Source organism: Alosa pseudoharengus, unplaced genomic scaffold (genome assembly GCF_046254945.1).
Source record: "Alosa pseudoharengus isolate Yale_2024_CS ecotype anadromous, Long Island Sound unplaced genomic scaffold, YU_APseudo_1.1 YU_APseudo_1.1_scf_9, whole genome shotgun sequence".
In the NCBI taxonomy this organism is placed as follows: domain Eukaryota; kingdom Metazoa; phylum Chordata; class Actinopteri; order Clupeiformes; family Clupeidae; genus Alosa; species Alosa pseudoharengus.
Genome location: NW_027468881.1, coordinates 37,668,864 through 37,683,863, shown reverse-complemented (window position 1 = coordinate 37,683,863; position 15,000 = coordinate 37,668,864). Strand labels below are relative to the sequence as shown.

At 42.1% G+C, this 15,000-nt stretch overlaps 1 protein-coding gene and 1 long non-coding RNA gene across 2 annotated transcripts in view; one reads left to right on the top strand and one right to left on the bottom strand.

Annotated features, from left to right (window-relative positions):
- tshz2 (teashirt zinc finger homeobox 2) overlaps positions 1-2,078 on the bottom strand; it is a 42,880-nt gene extending 40,802 nt beyond the window's left edge. The window contains exon 1 of the mRNA XM_076276973.1: positions 1,638-2,078. Within this exon, the coding sequence (XP_076133088.1) occupies positions 1,638-1,677 (40 nt within the window). The 5' untranslated portion in view covers positions 1,678-2,078. The remainder of the gene's footprint in view (positions 1-1,637) is intronic.
- Positions 2,079-2,189: 111 nt separating this feature from the next.
- The window catches only part of LOC143115102 (uncharacterized), a 19,456-nt gene continuing 6,645 nt past the window's right edge, over positions 2,190-15,000 (top strand). Inside the window, exons 1-3 of the long non-coding RNA XR_012985049.1 lie at positions 2,190-2,267; positions 4,037-4,094; positions 12,307-12,505. This is a non-coding gene — a long non-coding RNA (uncharacterized LOC143115102). The remainder of the gene's footprint in view (positions 2,268-4,036; positions 4,095-12,306; positions 12,506-15,000) is intronic.

Below are 15,000 nucleotides of genomic sequence, written 5' to 3'. Positions count from 1 at the left end.
GCCGCAGCCATAATAAAAGTCATCATTCCTGCATCCAGCTCCCGTCAACACAAACAAGACCATCAATGGCCTTATTTTTAGCCGCCCCTATGACTGTGTTCCTCCTTTTTACTTCATTACGGCCATGTACTTTATGTCTCTGGCATTTAAAACAGCAGACCTAGCAGCTAGCTGACAACACAGTCACGCTACAGCGATCGCCACATTTTTAAATGAGCACAGCAGATCAGCAAAATATCACAATACACTAAGTTTTCACTAAGGACATCATTAAGTTACAGTTGACAACATTTTCATAATATTCTTTTTTTTTCGTTCCCCTAAATATGCCATGATAAACTAAGTAGCAAGGGTGTTTTTAAAATGTCATTACTATATTTTATTAAATTATAAATTATTAGTAATTATGGCCACAAAGACGTCTGCTATATGAAGTTTTAGGTAATACCTGAACCCACATGATCTAGTAATTTCATGAACAGAGCAGGGTTTCTTTGTGTTTAGTTGCTGACACAATACCTTACTTTCTGAAGACTGTGTTATATGCTTGACTTTTATGATGATCCCTAAGTCATTCCTGCTCATTATGTTCTCTCACTTTGTTTGGCCCCATGCTCAAGATTAGGGACTTCGATAAACACAAGGCAAATAAAGCTGTGAGGTTGGAACATCTGTCTATCAAAAGCACACAAATATATGCATTCACTTCTATGATACTATTTTTTAATAATAAAAGCTTTGTGACATTCAGTCAATCGTATGTCAAATAAAAAGAGATAAGACAGAAAAAGTGTCGACTGAGACCGAATTGGAACGTTTTCAGAAGGTCGATCTCTTTGGTGGAGACATAAAATCGAAATTGCATTTTAGGTAACTAATCAGATTATCCATACAATTTAGGTACCTACATCTGTAATTCGGTGTTTTGCAGTCATTCTTTCACCCCAATGTTAATGTTGGGATTAGTCTATAGGCTATTCGAGTGTTCATATAAAGGCTGAGAAGCAACATAGACTGGGACATAGGCTACAAATAACTATCATTCGAGACTCCCCCTTCTCTCCCCGTCTGCATGTAAGTGTGTGAGAAATCCAGTGTGTGCTTGTGCCTCTCCATTTGTCTATGGGATATTAAGAGTTCATTGGAAGTTCAACTGATATTCGGGTCCTCGAGGCACATCCATTTGAAACCATTCCCTTCCTTCAAGTTATTTGCAGTGGCCAATGACGCTACTCTCTAGTATCTATTTCAAGTTTCAAACTCTTAACTTTTTCATGAAACAGAGTTGTAAAAGCCATAGATAAATCATAATTACATGTCAGAGTGAAATTGTTAAAAAGCGACGCAATCTTTGTTTTCATCTTTTCCGCTTCCAAGTAAAAGAAAGAATGCAGGCTGAACATACACCCTGATGACACAGACACGGTACTTGACCCCTACAGATATATAATTCTGAGAAGTTCAACGTGTCCGGTAAGCGCGTACATTTTGACTTCCCTCTCATCTTTTGGTTAGTTACCATCAATTTGCTTTAAGTGCGAATCATTTTTAAGGAAAAGTCTAAGGTGAGCGTAATATGTTACCGCTGAAGTATCCGAACGCCGAGGACTAGAATGATAGGTGTCAATCTGACTTACCCGCAGCACGTCTCGGAGCCTCCTGTTTTCTTCTTGGCATTTTTGGACTCGCAGTTCAGGCAGGCAGCGTCCAGGCGGAATGTGTGTGGGATTTATTATAGTCCATGCAAACAGAGCCACTCTTTATTTAGAATTTCGCCGTTCTGAGGTCGTCTTCTTACAATCCAGAATGAGAAACGCTGTCTTTGCAAATCAGGTGTCAGGACGGGTCCTCTTTTTTACCTCCTACTATCGTAGATCTATGGCGGATTCTTTTCTTGTCTTTCCGTTTCTTTTGCGAAAGTCACACGGCGAGTACTGTCAGACACCAAATCCGATGAGCGCGTGAAACATACGGAAAGGACAGAGAAACCCGCTTGTATGAAATACTATGTCACAAGCAGCACAGGCGGGGTGAGGTGATGCCAGCAAACATCGATCCACAGAACAAACTGAACATTAAAAAACTCCTCCCTCCTCGCCTGGACTTGATGATGGCAGCGAGACATTTGTTACACTAGATAACCACGAGCTTATTAAAGAGACAGCGGCCAGGAAACCATGCGGATGTAAGGCGCTCTTCATCTCAAAGAAAAAAACAGCAGCTTTAGCGAACATTTTGTTTCCATTTCAACGCATATCCATATCAGTGTACGTATAGAAAGGTTGTACTTGAAGTAACAAAGAGTCTGTACTGCCGCAACACACTTATGTTGTAACCTGATAATTACCTTTGTATTGTTTTTAAAGTAGTTATGCTTGGTGCTACACTTTTTGAGATGGAAAGCTATTGGACCTGAATAACTGACCTCAAATACAGTAGGCTTAAAGTTGCATAAACACACAGAAACATAGGGTATTCAAAGGGTTGAAAGGTCATTGAGTTTTTGCGTGTAATGAAAGCACATTTATAAATAGGTCTAAATGTAGTTGATGTGTGGGATTATGCAGTTAGGATAAATTATATGCAAAATCTGCTCGCCTTGCAACCGTGCTTCAGCTTAGAGGGTGTAAGGACCCACAATTCTGCTCACAGCTCATGGAAAATGATCAGAGTTCATTATTATAAATCTGTGTGTGGTGCCAGCTCTTACAGTCAATGTATGCCATTTCTCATTCAGATCTATCCAGTGTAAGACCTCTCTCTCTGTCTCTCTCTCTCTTACACACACTGACAGACAGACACACACACACACACACACACACACACAAACTATGTCTTTCCCATAAACGCATAAGCATGCATCCCACACATACAGTACTGCATACTGTGCACTGCACACTGCACACATGCATAAGCATGCATCCCACATTCACATACAAACATACACTTTGTGTGTTTTTCTGTGTGTTTTCTTTGAGTTGTTGAGTTATATCAAGCATGTATGTGCATGTTCAGCTGGGATGTATAACATCGCTCTTGCACGTGTTCATTACTGAGATGTATGGCTGCTGAGTATGCCAATAGAGCTCGTGTTAACCTTCTAGAGTTGATATCTTTATGAAAGATTACTACCAGACACTGGACACTGGTGGTTTGTAGTAGGGAAATGTCAGTTTTCTTGTTAGTGTACCTCCTGCAGAACTGTTATTTGAACTGGATTGAAGATGCTTAAGATCTCTCTCTCTCTCTCTCTCTCTCTCTCTCTCTCTCTCTCTCTCTCTTTGTGTGTGTGTTTGATTGTACATGTGAACATATGCCTACTGTATGAGATGGGGCTGAAAATCTCAGGATGGGAAATGTTTAAGAATCTTTAGTTAAGCTTGTATACTTAGCCTGGGAATACCCATACGAACCTTTGGCAAATTTGGGATTTGCTCTGCAGACCAAGAGGCCATTGAAGCCCATTTTCAATGTCCCTAAAACACAGATACTGTACGCAAATAAAATCGCTAATCCAACATGGACATGTATTTCTTTGGAATTGAGTAAACAGCTTAATTAAAAACCTTTGTTTACAAGATCGCTGCACTTCTGAAACAATTTGGTAAGAGTTTACCGTAATGCACCAATTGAAGTTTAATTTCACTGCTAGTTATGGCCCTAATGGAAGTCGTAAAATCAATGAACCGTGTCCAGACCCACTCCTAACCATGCTACTTGCACACAGTTGGTAGACATCAAATTGGTAGAACCTTTATTGAATTGAAGAACTTGTGGAACATTGGCTTGCTTAGACACATTATTGCGTTTTTGATTACGAAATATATAATGAAAAATATGAAACAATATGCCACTTTTATTGCATTTATGCCTGTTGTCCCCACTACTCTGCCGTCTTTAGACCGTAAAAAGGAGCATTTTCAAATCTCTGCTGGCCCTGTCTCAGCTTGAAAACTCTGGGTTGTGTTTTAGAATTGAAAACAGAATCTTGAAAAGAAGGACACAGAAACCCATGTTTGTTCCACTCTTGTTTCAGGTCACCTTTTCACGGGAAGAAAGCACGTGCCCAGCGTGGATGAGTGGTGCGTTTTCAGGTGAGTAGTATGGACGCAGATCATTTCTGAAACAGAGCTGAGAGTGCTCATATGGCCATTGTAAGCTGGGTTGTCTAGCAGGTCAACCATCATAGGGTGGTCAAACAAGCTGGTCAACCAGCAAACCACCTTAAGCTGGTCAGGCTGTTTTTTTCAGTCTGGTTCTGTTTTAAAACTCAATTTTAAAGGAAAATACAATAGTGTGACCTCAGACTTTGCCACCCGATGTTTTCCATGTCATATATAGTCTTCCATAACTGTGTAGCGGTACCATACAAAATGAGGTATAGGATGATTAAAACCAGACCATTCTGAAGTATTAGTACTGCTTAGAGTGCTAAAAGTGTCTCAGAGCATCAATTTTCCTGATATCCAATACAATTAAAGGCAGTAGATTAAATACTATTTACAAAGTTTCACTTATAGTTTCACTTCCAGGGCTTTAGATGATGTCATGTAACAGTTGAATGTATTTGTTGAAAATATTGCTTACAGAACACAGATTTACCTGACATGCAGAACCTTTCAAGTAAAACTCAGATTTACAAGCAGAACTATATGAGACAAAGCTCATGGTCAAACATATGTACATTTTGTAACTGGACACAGACTGGCTAATTGACTGCACCCATCCTACAGTCACTGGAACCAACTGGTCAACATGTAAATAAATGGCACTGTTTGGTAAATGCTAAACTTCAAGCTTAGCTAAGCTCTCGGAGCAGTGAGTCTGGGTGTTCATATACATTTATATAGATTGTTTCCAGTATGTTTTCTTGACATTAGGCGACTGTGGGCCAGGCGTGTTGAACAGTATTGAGCAATGTTATGCAAAATATTCCTTTTTGAAATCTCATAGGAGCTAAGGCACCACTATTGACAAGGTGACAGTCTTGTTGGAATAGTGAGCTGGGGAGGAGAGAAGAGCAGAGGGGTTTTCAAGTCTTTGTGTGGTTGTAGCTTGATTGTATCCGCTGCATGTTGAGACTTTAATAATCTGAAGAATATCTCCAAATTGGAAAATGTTGATTTCCCACCCTCATTTTTATTAATATGTGTAGATCTTTGTGGCTCCCTCCAAAGATTAATGTGCGTTCACATTTTTTTTTAATGTTTCTACCTGAAAGAGGGAAAATACAAGGAAGTTCCCACATGAAATACCACTTCTTGAACCCACTAAGAGTTTTATAGGGTTTTCCTGAGAGAATGTCTTCTAACCACTCAAACTAATTAAATTGAAGTAGGTTGTGATTCCCTAATCATACTGTATATATATATAAGAAAGGAAACAATAACTTGCAAAGTTAGCTGAACTTGTCTGTTGTATTTTATTTTTCATATTAACGTACCTTAAAAAAATATTTGAATTTTGCATCTGTTTTCAATAATGCAACTCACAGTGCTCATTTGCATTGAGGAGTTGAACTGTTTAGTTCTGCAGCCTTGCTACAAATGGCTGCTGCTGGGTGGGTCTAATTAAAATGCACTCCTATGATGAAAGCACAGAGGCCTGGGGAATCCAGACCTGTTTCTGATTCAGAGCTGAAATTTCATGTGAGACGGACAGCCGGTGATTGAAGTCTTGAGAGTCATAATTTTCAAAGTAGAACAACAACATATGCATATTGTTAACAGCAGATGCTTAATTTGAAAATCTAATATGTGTAACCCAATTAAATGGAAAGAGGCGAAGGAACCGTGAGTAAAATGAAATAGCCAGGCAGTGAAGGGGAAGCTTTTACACACAAGAAACTGTGGGAACCTTAAAGTGGCTACTTATTCTGAGGATCTAACAGTAACCATCGTGCCTTCCATGATTCCTTTCTTCCACAATTTCAGTTATTTCCAATGAATGGGCTTCTTGCATTTGTTCCCATGGTTGTGGTTATAATCCAGATCATTTGTTGGTATAGAGGTGATGAAAGTCAGCAGGACTGTGATGGACTGTAGGCTGGGGACATGGTCACTAGAAGCTCCTGTCGGGTTGTTGCCTTCCTTTTTTTTTTTTTTCTCTCCAACCCCAAATCCAGCTGGAAGAGGTTAATTATTTCTCCAGGTTGCCAAACTGGACAAGCATAATGTCCAATTATACACTGCCCTTGAGTTTTCCCTGCAATAATTACACTCATGAAGAACCTGATCTAAACAGAGAGAGGCATTCAGTTGTGGTATGAAAGAAATACATGTATTTACCATGTATTCACCTACATCTTTAAGTACATTGTCTAATTGCGCTTATGTGTGTGGATGTCTTTATGTTCATCAAAATGTGTATGTTATGTGTGAGTGTTTGTTTGTTTGTGTGTGTGCGTGTGCGTGCATGTGTGTGTGTGTGTGTGTGTGTGTGTGTGTGTGTGTTTTTGAGACTCTGTTTGTGTCTCATGTGGTGGGGTGGTGGTAGTGTAATGGTTAAGACACTTGGCTGGCGTACAGTAGGCTAAAACGTTGTGGGCTCAATTCCTGGCTTCCACCGTTGTGCCCTTGAGCAAGGCACTTAACCCCAAGTTTCTCTGGAGACAGCGTAATCCCACATAGCATAGTTGACATAATAAGTCACTTTGGACAACAGTGTCTGCTAAATGAATACATGTAGATTAATGTATAATTTATTGATGGCATAAATGGAATAAAGGCCTTTACAGCAATGGTATCCATGTGAGGGTTGTCTGTCACACAAAGCTGCTTGACCCCATGTCCTGTGCTGGTTAACGCAGCCTGCTGAAAGGCCCTCATTACTCACGCCTGATTTCCAAACGCAGTGCTTAAAGAACACCACTCCACAGGAGGAATGGCACATGCAACTGTGTTCCCGCAAGCACACACACACACAATGGGAGGGGGGTGGGGGGCACAGCCCCTGAGTTGTGTTAAGAGTGAGTCTGTGTCTGTGTGTGTATGTGTGTTTCACATAAACATTTAATCTATCTTATGAGCCAAATGTTCCCCTCCCATCAGGTAATACCAGTATTCAGCTCTTAATTGTGTCATTGGAGCTGCTGAGTTTGTTGTCGTTGGTTTGGAGCAGTGTGATTTTTCCTCCAGTTGCCTGTTTTAAAAATGCTCTGCGTGACTGTTTCCTGTCGACAAAACATAAGCATCTCTCAGGCGATGGCCATGTCACACGCTGTTTTGGCATATCAAAGGTGATATGGACAAGATGTGTCACTGGCGGCTGTCAATCCACAAGTGTAATGTGCCCCAGACCAGCGGGGTAAACAGACTGTAGCCTGAGGAGCTCTCTCTTAAAGAGTCTCCTCCACCAAGCCTCTGGGAACACCGCTCTGACACAAGTTGCTCAGTCAGGAGGGTGTTCATGGCAGGGTGATCTTTAAAAGGAAAAGGCTCTTTTTGTTGCCTTTGATCTGTAATGTAAAAGTGGGTAAAACATTTCTGTGCAGGAGCAGGATAATCCAGACTTAGAAGAGTAATGAAAACAAAAGGTGTATCAGTGTATATCGCTGGATGTGATGAATGTAACTGTTTATGTGGAATATAATTACTGTATACTGTACAGTATGTCAGTGTATGTTTCAGTGTGTATGGCATGTATACATTAGTGTGTCTGCGTGTGTGTGTGTGTGTGATAGAAAGAGACCTCTCCACACGGAGGTATAGGCATCTGCTCCGCCTGTCACTTGTCTCTGGGGATCTCTGTAGTGTGTGTGGACAGCGTGTCCACCCTGGGTTTGTCAGCGTCTGTCCGAATCTGACCTGTCATGTCCGGGGTCTGTTCTCCTATCCTGATGGACGTTTCCAGAACTCTGTCCTAGTGTCCATCACTGGGCAGGGGGGCCTGTGTAGCGCGCTTGACACAGGGGATGCTGAGGTCTGCTGACAGATGCAGAGGGTGGTCTGCACTTCTGCCAGCCCCCATCACACACACACAGGGCCACGCAGGCCTGACGGCAGGCTCTTGAGCTGCTGCCTGGACATAAATGCTCACTTGTGGTCAATCGATATTTTACACAGCCATCGCTTGCTTTCAATTGCTAGAGGGTGTCTTTCTGCTTTTCATGTATGTCTGTGGTTGGGTTGGGACTGTATTTGTGTGTGTGTGTGTGTGTGTGTGTTTGTGTGTGTGCATGTGAGCCTGTGAGTGTGTGTGTGTGTGTGTGTGTGCATGTGAGCCTGTGAGTGTGTGTGTGTGTGGGGGGGGGGGGTCTCCTGTGACATGTATACTTGAATTACATTCTGCTACTTTGTCTCTTAAAGATTCTCCTAATAATGTTTGGGTGTGCAGGCAGGCACAAATGACATGCGACTGAGTAAAGGTGTCAGGGTAGGAGTCCCACCTGACAACTACATCAGGTCCTCTAGATAACATATTTATGTCAGACCTCAACCGAAGCAGGGTTATGATGAATGTCCACACTGAACATTAATGTATAATACACATTTTAAATAGATATTAAACAGACTTCTTCGCAAAATATTATTACAATTTATTAATTATTTATTGTAAATTAAGTGAAAAATGATAGCACCTGCTTAAATCGGTCAATAGCCTAGTCTTGGTTTTGTTATTTGCACGTTCATCAGCTTTTGCTTATCAAAGAAATCTCATCTTCCCCACCAGCGTTCCCTCTTTTCATAAAATATAGGGAGAAAATCATCTTAAAAGTTCATTTCCTTTTTACGAGATTTGGAGAAAGAGAGTCAGCCTCCTTTACTTCCGCTCTCTGTTTTGTGGTAGCAGAGACGACTGCCTCTCATGTGTCTGATTTTTTCCACTAACTTGTGAAGAGGACAACTCCAGCTTTTAATAAACATGTAATAAGAAGGAAAACAGCTGGTAGCCGCAGCACAGATGGTGCAGATCCCAGCATCTCGGAGGAGGGGACCACACATGCAGATGGCTCATTATGCCAGCATTTGGTTATGCATATTGCACAAAAAAAATTTATTCCAATGCTTAACAACTAGTATAAGCAATACAGGTGTTACTATCTCTCTGGCAGACTTGCTATATGGCAGACTGTGAGATGCTGCTTTGGTCACGTCACTGAAGCGTGGTCCCACCATATTTCTGAGGTCAGGCATTTTCTACAGATGCATAAGAAGCATTTGTTTGATACTTGTGTTACTATACGCATCGTTATGTGCATATACAAGCACACATTTAATTGGAGTTTGCAACTTTTTGTAAAATTGGAGGCTTTCCCTGTTCTCACACATCTTTCCCCCACACACACCCACACCCTTTGTCTGTCCACACTCTTTGTCTCTCAGAAAATGCAGACATTTTAAAGTGAAATGTGCTCCCAGCCAGTTGGCCATTACAGAAATCTCTTGTACTTAATTTTGTCTGCATCATTTGCTCCTCTTGAGATTTGGTCTTCCTGAAACATTCCTGCAAATGTTCCTGTCTATTTTGCCATATTGCATGCATCCCAACCAGGTGGCCATTCTAAAAAGCTGTCCAACAGAGGCCTAAACTCTATATAAGTGTAATAGCACCATGATGCGAAGAACCAGGAAGTCATTATGATATTGTTGACCGCAGTGTTTCAGTAGTTGCTACTGCAATATGAAGTTCATAATTGTGGTTCTGAGGACGTTTGTCATGCACTGTGTGGGTCAGGCTTCGTGGCATATTGTCATGCCAACAGACCAACCCTCTTCAGACACCCACCCATGGATTTACAACATCTTTACAACATCTTTTTCCCCCGCTGCAGCACCATTATCTGATTAACTAAACAAACACTTCTCTGATGCACTATTCTTCTTTCTTAATCTGATGATTAAGTGTGGGTTAATCATGGGAGTGGAGGCCAGTGAACATGTCCCCAAAGATCGCTGCACTTCTTCCTCCCTCTCTCTCTCTCTCTCTCTCTCTCTCTCTCTCTCTCTCCCTCCCACTTGCTCTGGCTTGGCACTGTGTGAAGCAGTGGAGCTGTCCCTTCTCATCTGCAGCACGTCGTGATGTGACCTTTATCCCGGCAATAACTATAATGCACTTTAGCACATGTCAGTCTGTAGTGGGGCCCTCTCCACATGTCATATGTTTGGGAGCTGGGGCAGGAGCCGTCAGAGGGACAGGCCGCCTGGCACTTCACGCCTCCCCAGTACCCTACACCGCCATAGTCACCGCGCTCGCCAAGATTTAACTCCTAACGACACACTGCTGTGCATGCGAGGCATGCCTTTATGATGTCATAAAGATGTGCGGCGTGAATACTTTGCCAGTGCAAAGTGCATCTGTTTATATCTTCTTGCATGTGACTGCTTTTTGTGTGGAGACCCAGCTGTGTAGGCTAGAATCATGATTAATATGTTATTAATACGTTAAGCTCATTAAACATTGCCAGTGGTTAGCATTTACCTGGCTTTTCTACTCAGCCTTTTCCCCTGTAGATGCTGATTTTATTGCTCATCAGCGGATCAGCGGTGTTGTCAGGTCGACTCCATCTCTTTGATGGCATCACTGACAATTAGTGAGACGCTGTCGCGCAAAACCATCTGGACAGGCACATTTCTCACTGCTGAGCCCGACAGTTTCTGGCCATGAAAAAAAAATACAGCTCAAGGTCAAGCTTAAGGCTCCTGAAGTATCAGATTCCTGTGGCGACAGGCCATGGACTTGACTGCTCAGCTGTCACACGTCAACCCAGGTCACACGCCACTAAGAGTTAAAAAGAAAAGAATGACTCTGGGATGTTAAAAAACATGCTTGAAGCCCAAATGTACTTAAGAGGTCATGGAGATGAAATATTTCATATCTCCCTCAGACACAGGCAGACAGACAGAAAGACAGACAGCTTGACATGCCAGATGCACAGTTATATTGAAAGCAGAAATGGAGCAATATTAGACAGACAAAATAATATGAAAATGCTATGTGATAATATTGACATTTTGGACAGTCTCCAGGCCTCATTTATTAGCGATTGTTGGCGTTGGGTAGAAGAGCAGGTCATAGAGGGGTCAGAAGCGTCCAGGAGATTAGAGTTTGGCAGCTTTACTACAGCTCCAAATATGATAGACCTGATGTGTCTTTTTTCCCTGCAAGAGCACACTCAGAAAAGCCATCAATTACCAAGAGGGAGCAGGAAATTGATTCTCCCCCTTCCCTATGCTGCAAATGTTCCCCATAAATATGCATTGATGTGATCCAGCACGTTTTATTAACTTTGAGAGAGGGAAAGGTTGGTCGTTTAAGAACAGGTGTATTGACTAGGAAACATGACTTACTGTACGATTATTTCGGATTCTTATCTCTCTCTCTCTCTCTCTCTCTCTCTCTCTCTCTCTCTCTCGCCACTGCATATAAATATATACATACATACATACATATATCTTACTGTCTCTTCAAATTTCTTGTTATACAGTGTAATGAAAGGATATCTTAAATAATTTAAATATTGTAGAAATGTTGGTTTCAGGTGAATGAATGTTAATATGCAATGTTTTACAATGGGTAGTTTCTGATCACCACTTTGTTCCCCTCTCAACTTTGAAAAGAAGTAAAAAATAATATTTGTTGAATGATGAACTGTGTCTGTGTCCCACCGTTTGACAGACTGACGTCACCTCTGAGGGTGGCTGTAGCATGTTTTTACTGCGGGATGCTGATGCCTAGGCTGAACCCTGCACATTTCTCTAACATTACTCATACAGACACTGATGTGAACAGATGTGCCTTACCATCACTTTGGCTGGAAATATTACATGGCTATGCTTGGAAATGTGCAACTGTTCATTTCACTCAAATATATTTTTTGTTCTTATGGCAGGCTATGGATCTTCCGAGTGATAAAGTGTGTGTGAGACATGCATCAGACTTTTATACTGAGATCTTTTTTTATTTTTATTTTACAACATTGAATTTTTTTTATATTTAACATAATGACAGCATGCAAATCCAACACTTGTGTGTGAAATGTTACATGTTGATAAGACGATACATAAATGTCACCTGTTGAACAGCAATGAACACTACTAAACAAACTTGGCATGAGAGTTGTCTAAAGATTCACATCCATTTCCATGCCTGTCAACTGGCCATTGAAATCCATAATTTCCTCCAAAGATTATCTTAATATGGCCTCACTTACTTATCATCTTATCAACATCAGAAACACAAGCTACCTGAGAGATGGAAGTTGAGTGTCACGCATGTGTGTTTGTCCTCATTAATAAGATTGGACGACGCAGGGTCCATTTGAACAAACCCTTCCCCTTTTGTGTTTGTTTGTTTTTGTTTAAGAAGCTGCTGATGTGGAGGCTCTGTTGAGTGGCTGGCGTTTGAGGTTGGCAGATAGTGACAGGTTTGTCTGAGGGGCAGAGGGAGTCGTACCCCCCTCAGACATATGGAGCGGAGGGGAGACGCGCGGGGAGACGCGGCTCATGGAGGAGCCTGTTATTTACTGACCGCAGGGGCCTCCACAAATGAGCAGTCTTCAGAGGAGGTGAGATGCGGAGGAATGAACAACACACACACTTCTGCAGCCAGACCAAGCCATGCCACACACACACACACACACACACACACACACACACACACACACCGCCCTCTGCAGCCAGACCAAGCCATGCCACACACACACACACACACACACTTCTGCAGCCAGACCAAGCCATGCCTCACACACACACACACACACTTCTGTAGCCAGACCAAGCCATGCCTCACACACACACACACACTTCTGCAGCCAGACCAAGCCATGCCTCACACACACACACACACTTCTGCAGCCAGACCAAGCCATGCCACACACACACACACACACACTTCTGCAGCCAGACCAAGCCATGCCACACACACACACACACACACACACTTCTGCAGCCAAACCAAGCCATGCCACACACACACACACACTTCTACAGCCAGACCAAGCCATGCCACACACACACACACACACACTTCTGCAGCCAGACCAAGCCCTGGCTGGCAATGCCAGACACACACACACACACACTCTCCCTCTCTCTGTCTCTGTCTCTCTCTCATACACATGCACCCGCGCACACACACACATGTATACACACAGTCAATCTCTCTCTCTATCTCTCTAACTATCTCTATCACACACAGATACACACACACACATACACACATAAATGCAGGCATGCACAAATTCACAAACATCAGCATCACACACATCTGTCCCCTCATATTGGGTGTCACATGCAATCAACCAGCATGGCAGTTAACCCTTTGCCCACCATGAACAACATCTAGGCCCCAGGCTAAGTTAGCTGTGTGTATGTGTGTGTTAGTGCAAATAGTAATGCTAGGTGTAAGATTTCAGTGAACAGGTTTAGATTTCATATTGAATGGTATGATGACAATAAAACATGGATAGGCTACAAACAAGTCATGAAGTAAACCACTTCCATTCCTATATTGCTAGTTCTAATGAGAAAGGTCTGTGTACACAGAGTTGGACATTGTATGCATACTTCTTATTCAACTCCACTGACCCCACCCAGAGGAATTTGACATGTGATCACTTTCCTGTTCATTTTTAGGATGAACTACAAACACAATGCAGACTTAAATTAATATACCTGTCAACACTAAGCTTTGAAAATGAGGGAGATTTGTGATGATCCTAACCCGAAATATGGCAACATTCCAAGGGTTTCTGTTGCTAACCCTCTGCTAACAGCAAACATTCACAGACTACAAAACTGCACTAACTGTGTGAGGTTTGAAGCTATACTGTAGGTCTAACTTGACTCTGCTTACTGATTGACAGGTGTCCTGTTCTCAGTCATGCATGCATGTATACTGCAAGTATCTTACTGAGAACAGAGATTATGAAGTATTTAATCTGGTTTAGTAAAGGATTTAGTGTGAGAAGGCAGTGCATATTACTCACCAACATGACGCAAGATGCACATTGATGTGTCATGGATCATGTCATTTCCTAAAAATGTGCAAATTAATTTATCTTTAAGCGGCTGTTAAAATGACACTCACAGTGAGATTCAGTGAGAGCGTATGATATGTTTTATACATGAAATCATCTCCTGCTCTAAAAGGGTATTGTGTCAGTGCTAGAGGAAAGTCCTTGGCCAGAGCTCATTAGCTCTGTATGCAGGTGAGGGCTAGCTCAATTCTATTCCCCCTGTTTGTGGGATCTCGAGAGGCTCCTGGTCTCCCTCGGCCTCTGGATGCTCCCCGTGCCTCTCTCAGATCCCCTTCAGGGGCCGTGCTCGACGCCTGGCACCTGTGTGTCACACACACACACACACATAGTTATCCTTCACCAGCGGCTGACGGAGGCATTATTCCGACGGGGATTGTTTGACTAATAAGCATTTTCCCTGCACAAGCGCACCCGCTCTAGTCAATGCTGTTCCAGATTGGTAGAGGACACGTCGTTCTGGAGAAAGGTGGCGGACACTATTAAACGCAGCCACCGATCCGTTAAGAGTAGCCTGATTTCATTGTGAAATCGTAAAAGGGTTCAAAACTCAAGGAAAAAAAGCTGCAGGGAACATTGTCTTTGGAACTGGCATATCTGCTCAATATCACAGGCACTCAATTGAGGTGTAGTACATATATATATGTATGTGTGTGTGTGTGTGTGTCATATGGCATGTACTACTTAGGTAGGAGCACTCCATAAACTATTGTAGACTACTATTTACTATAGAGTGTGGTAGACTACTATTTACTATAGAGTGCGGAAGGCTACTATTTACTATAGAGTGTGGAAGGCTACTATTTACTATTTACTATAGAGTGTGGAAGGCTATTTACTATAGAGTGTGGAAGGCTACTATTTACTATAGAGTACTATTTACTATTTACTATAGTGTGGAAGTCAACTGGAAGCTTGTAGTTTTTAGTGTTCCTGGAACCCCATGGGAAAATGAATGAGATTATGGCTATCAAACCGTCCTGTAATCGATATGTTTACTGTGTGATTGTTGTGAGAAAATGTGT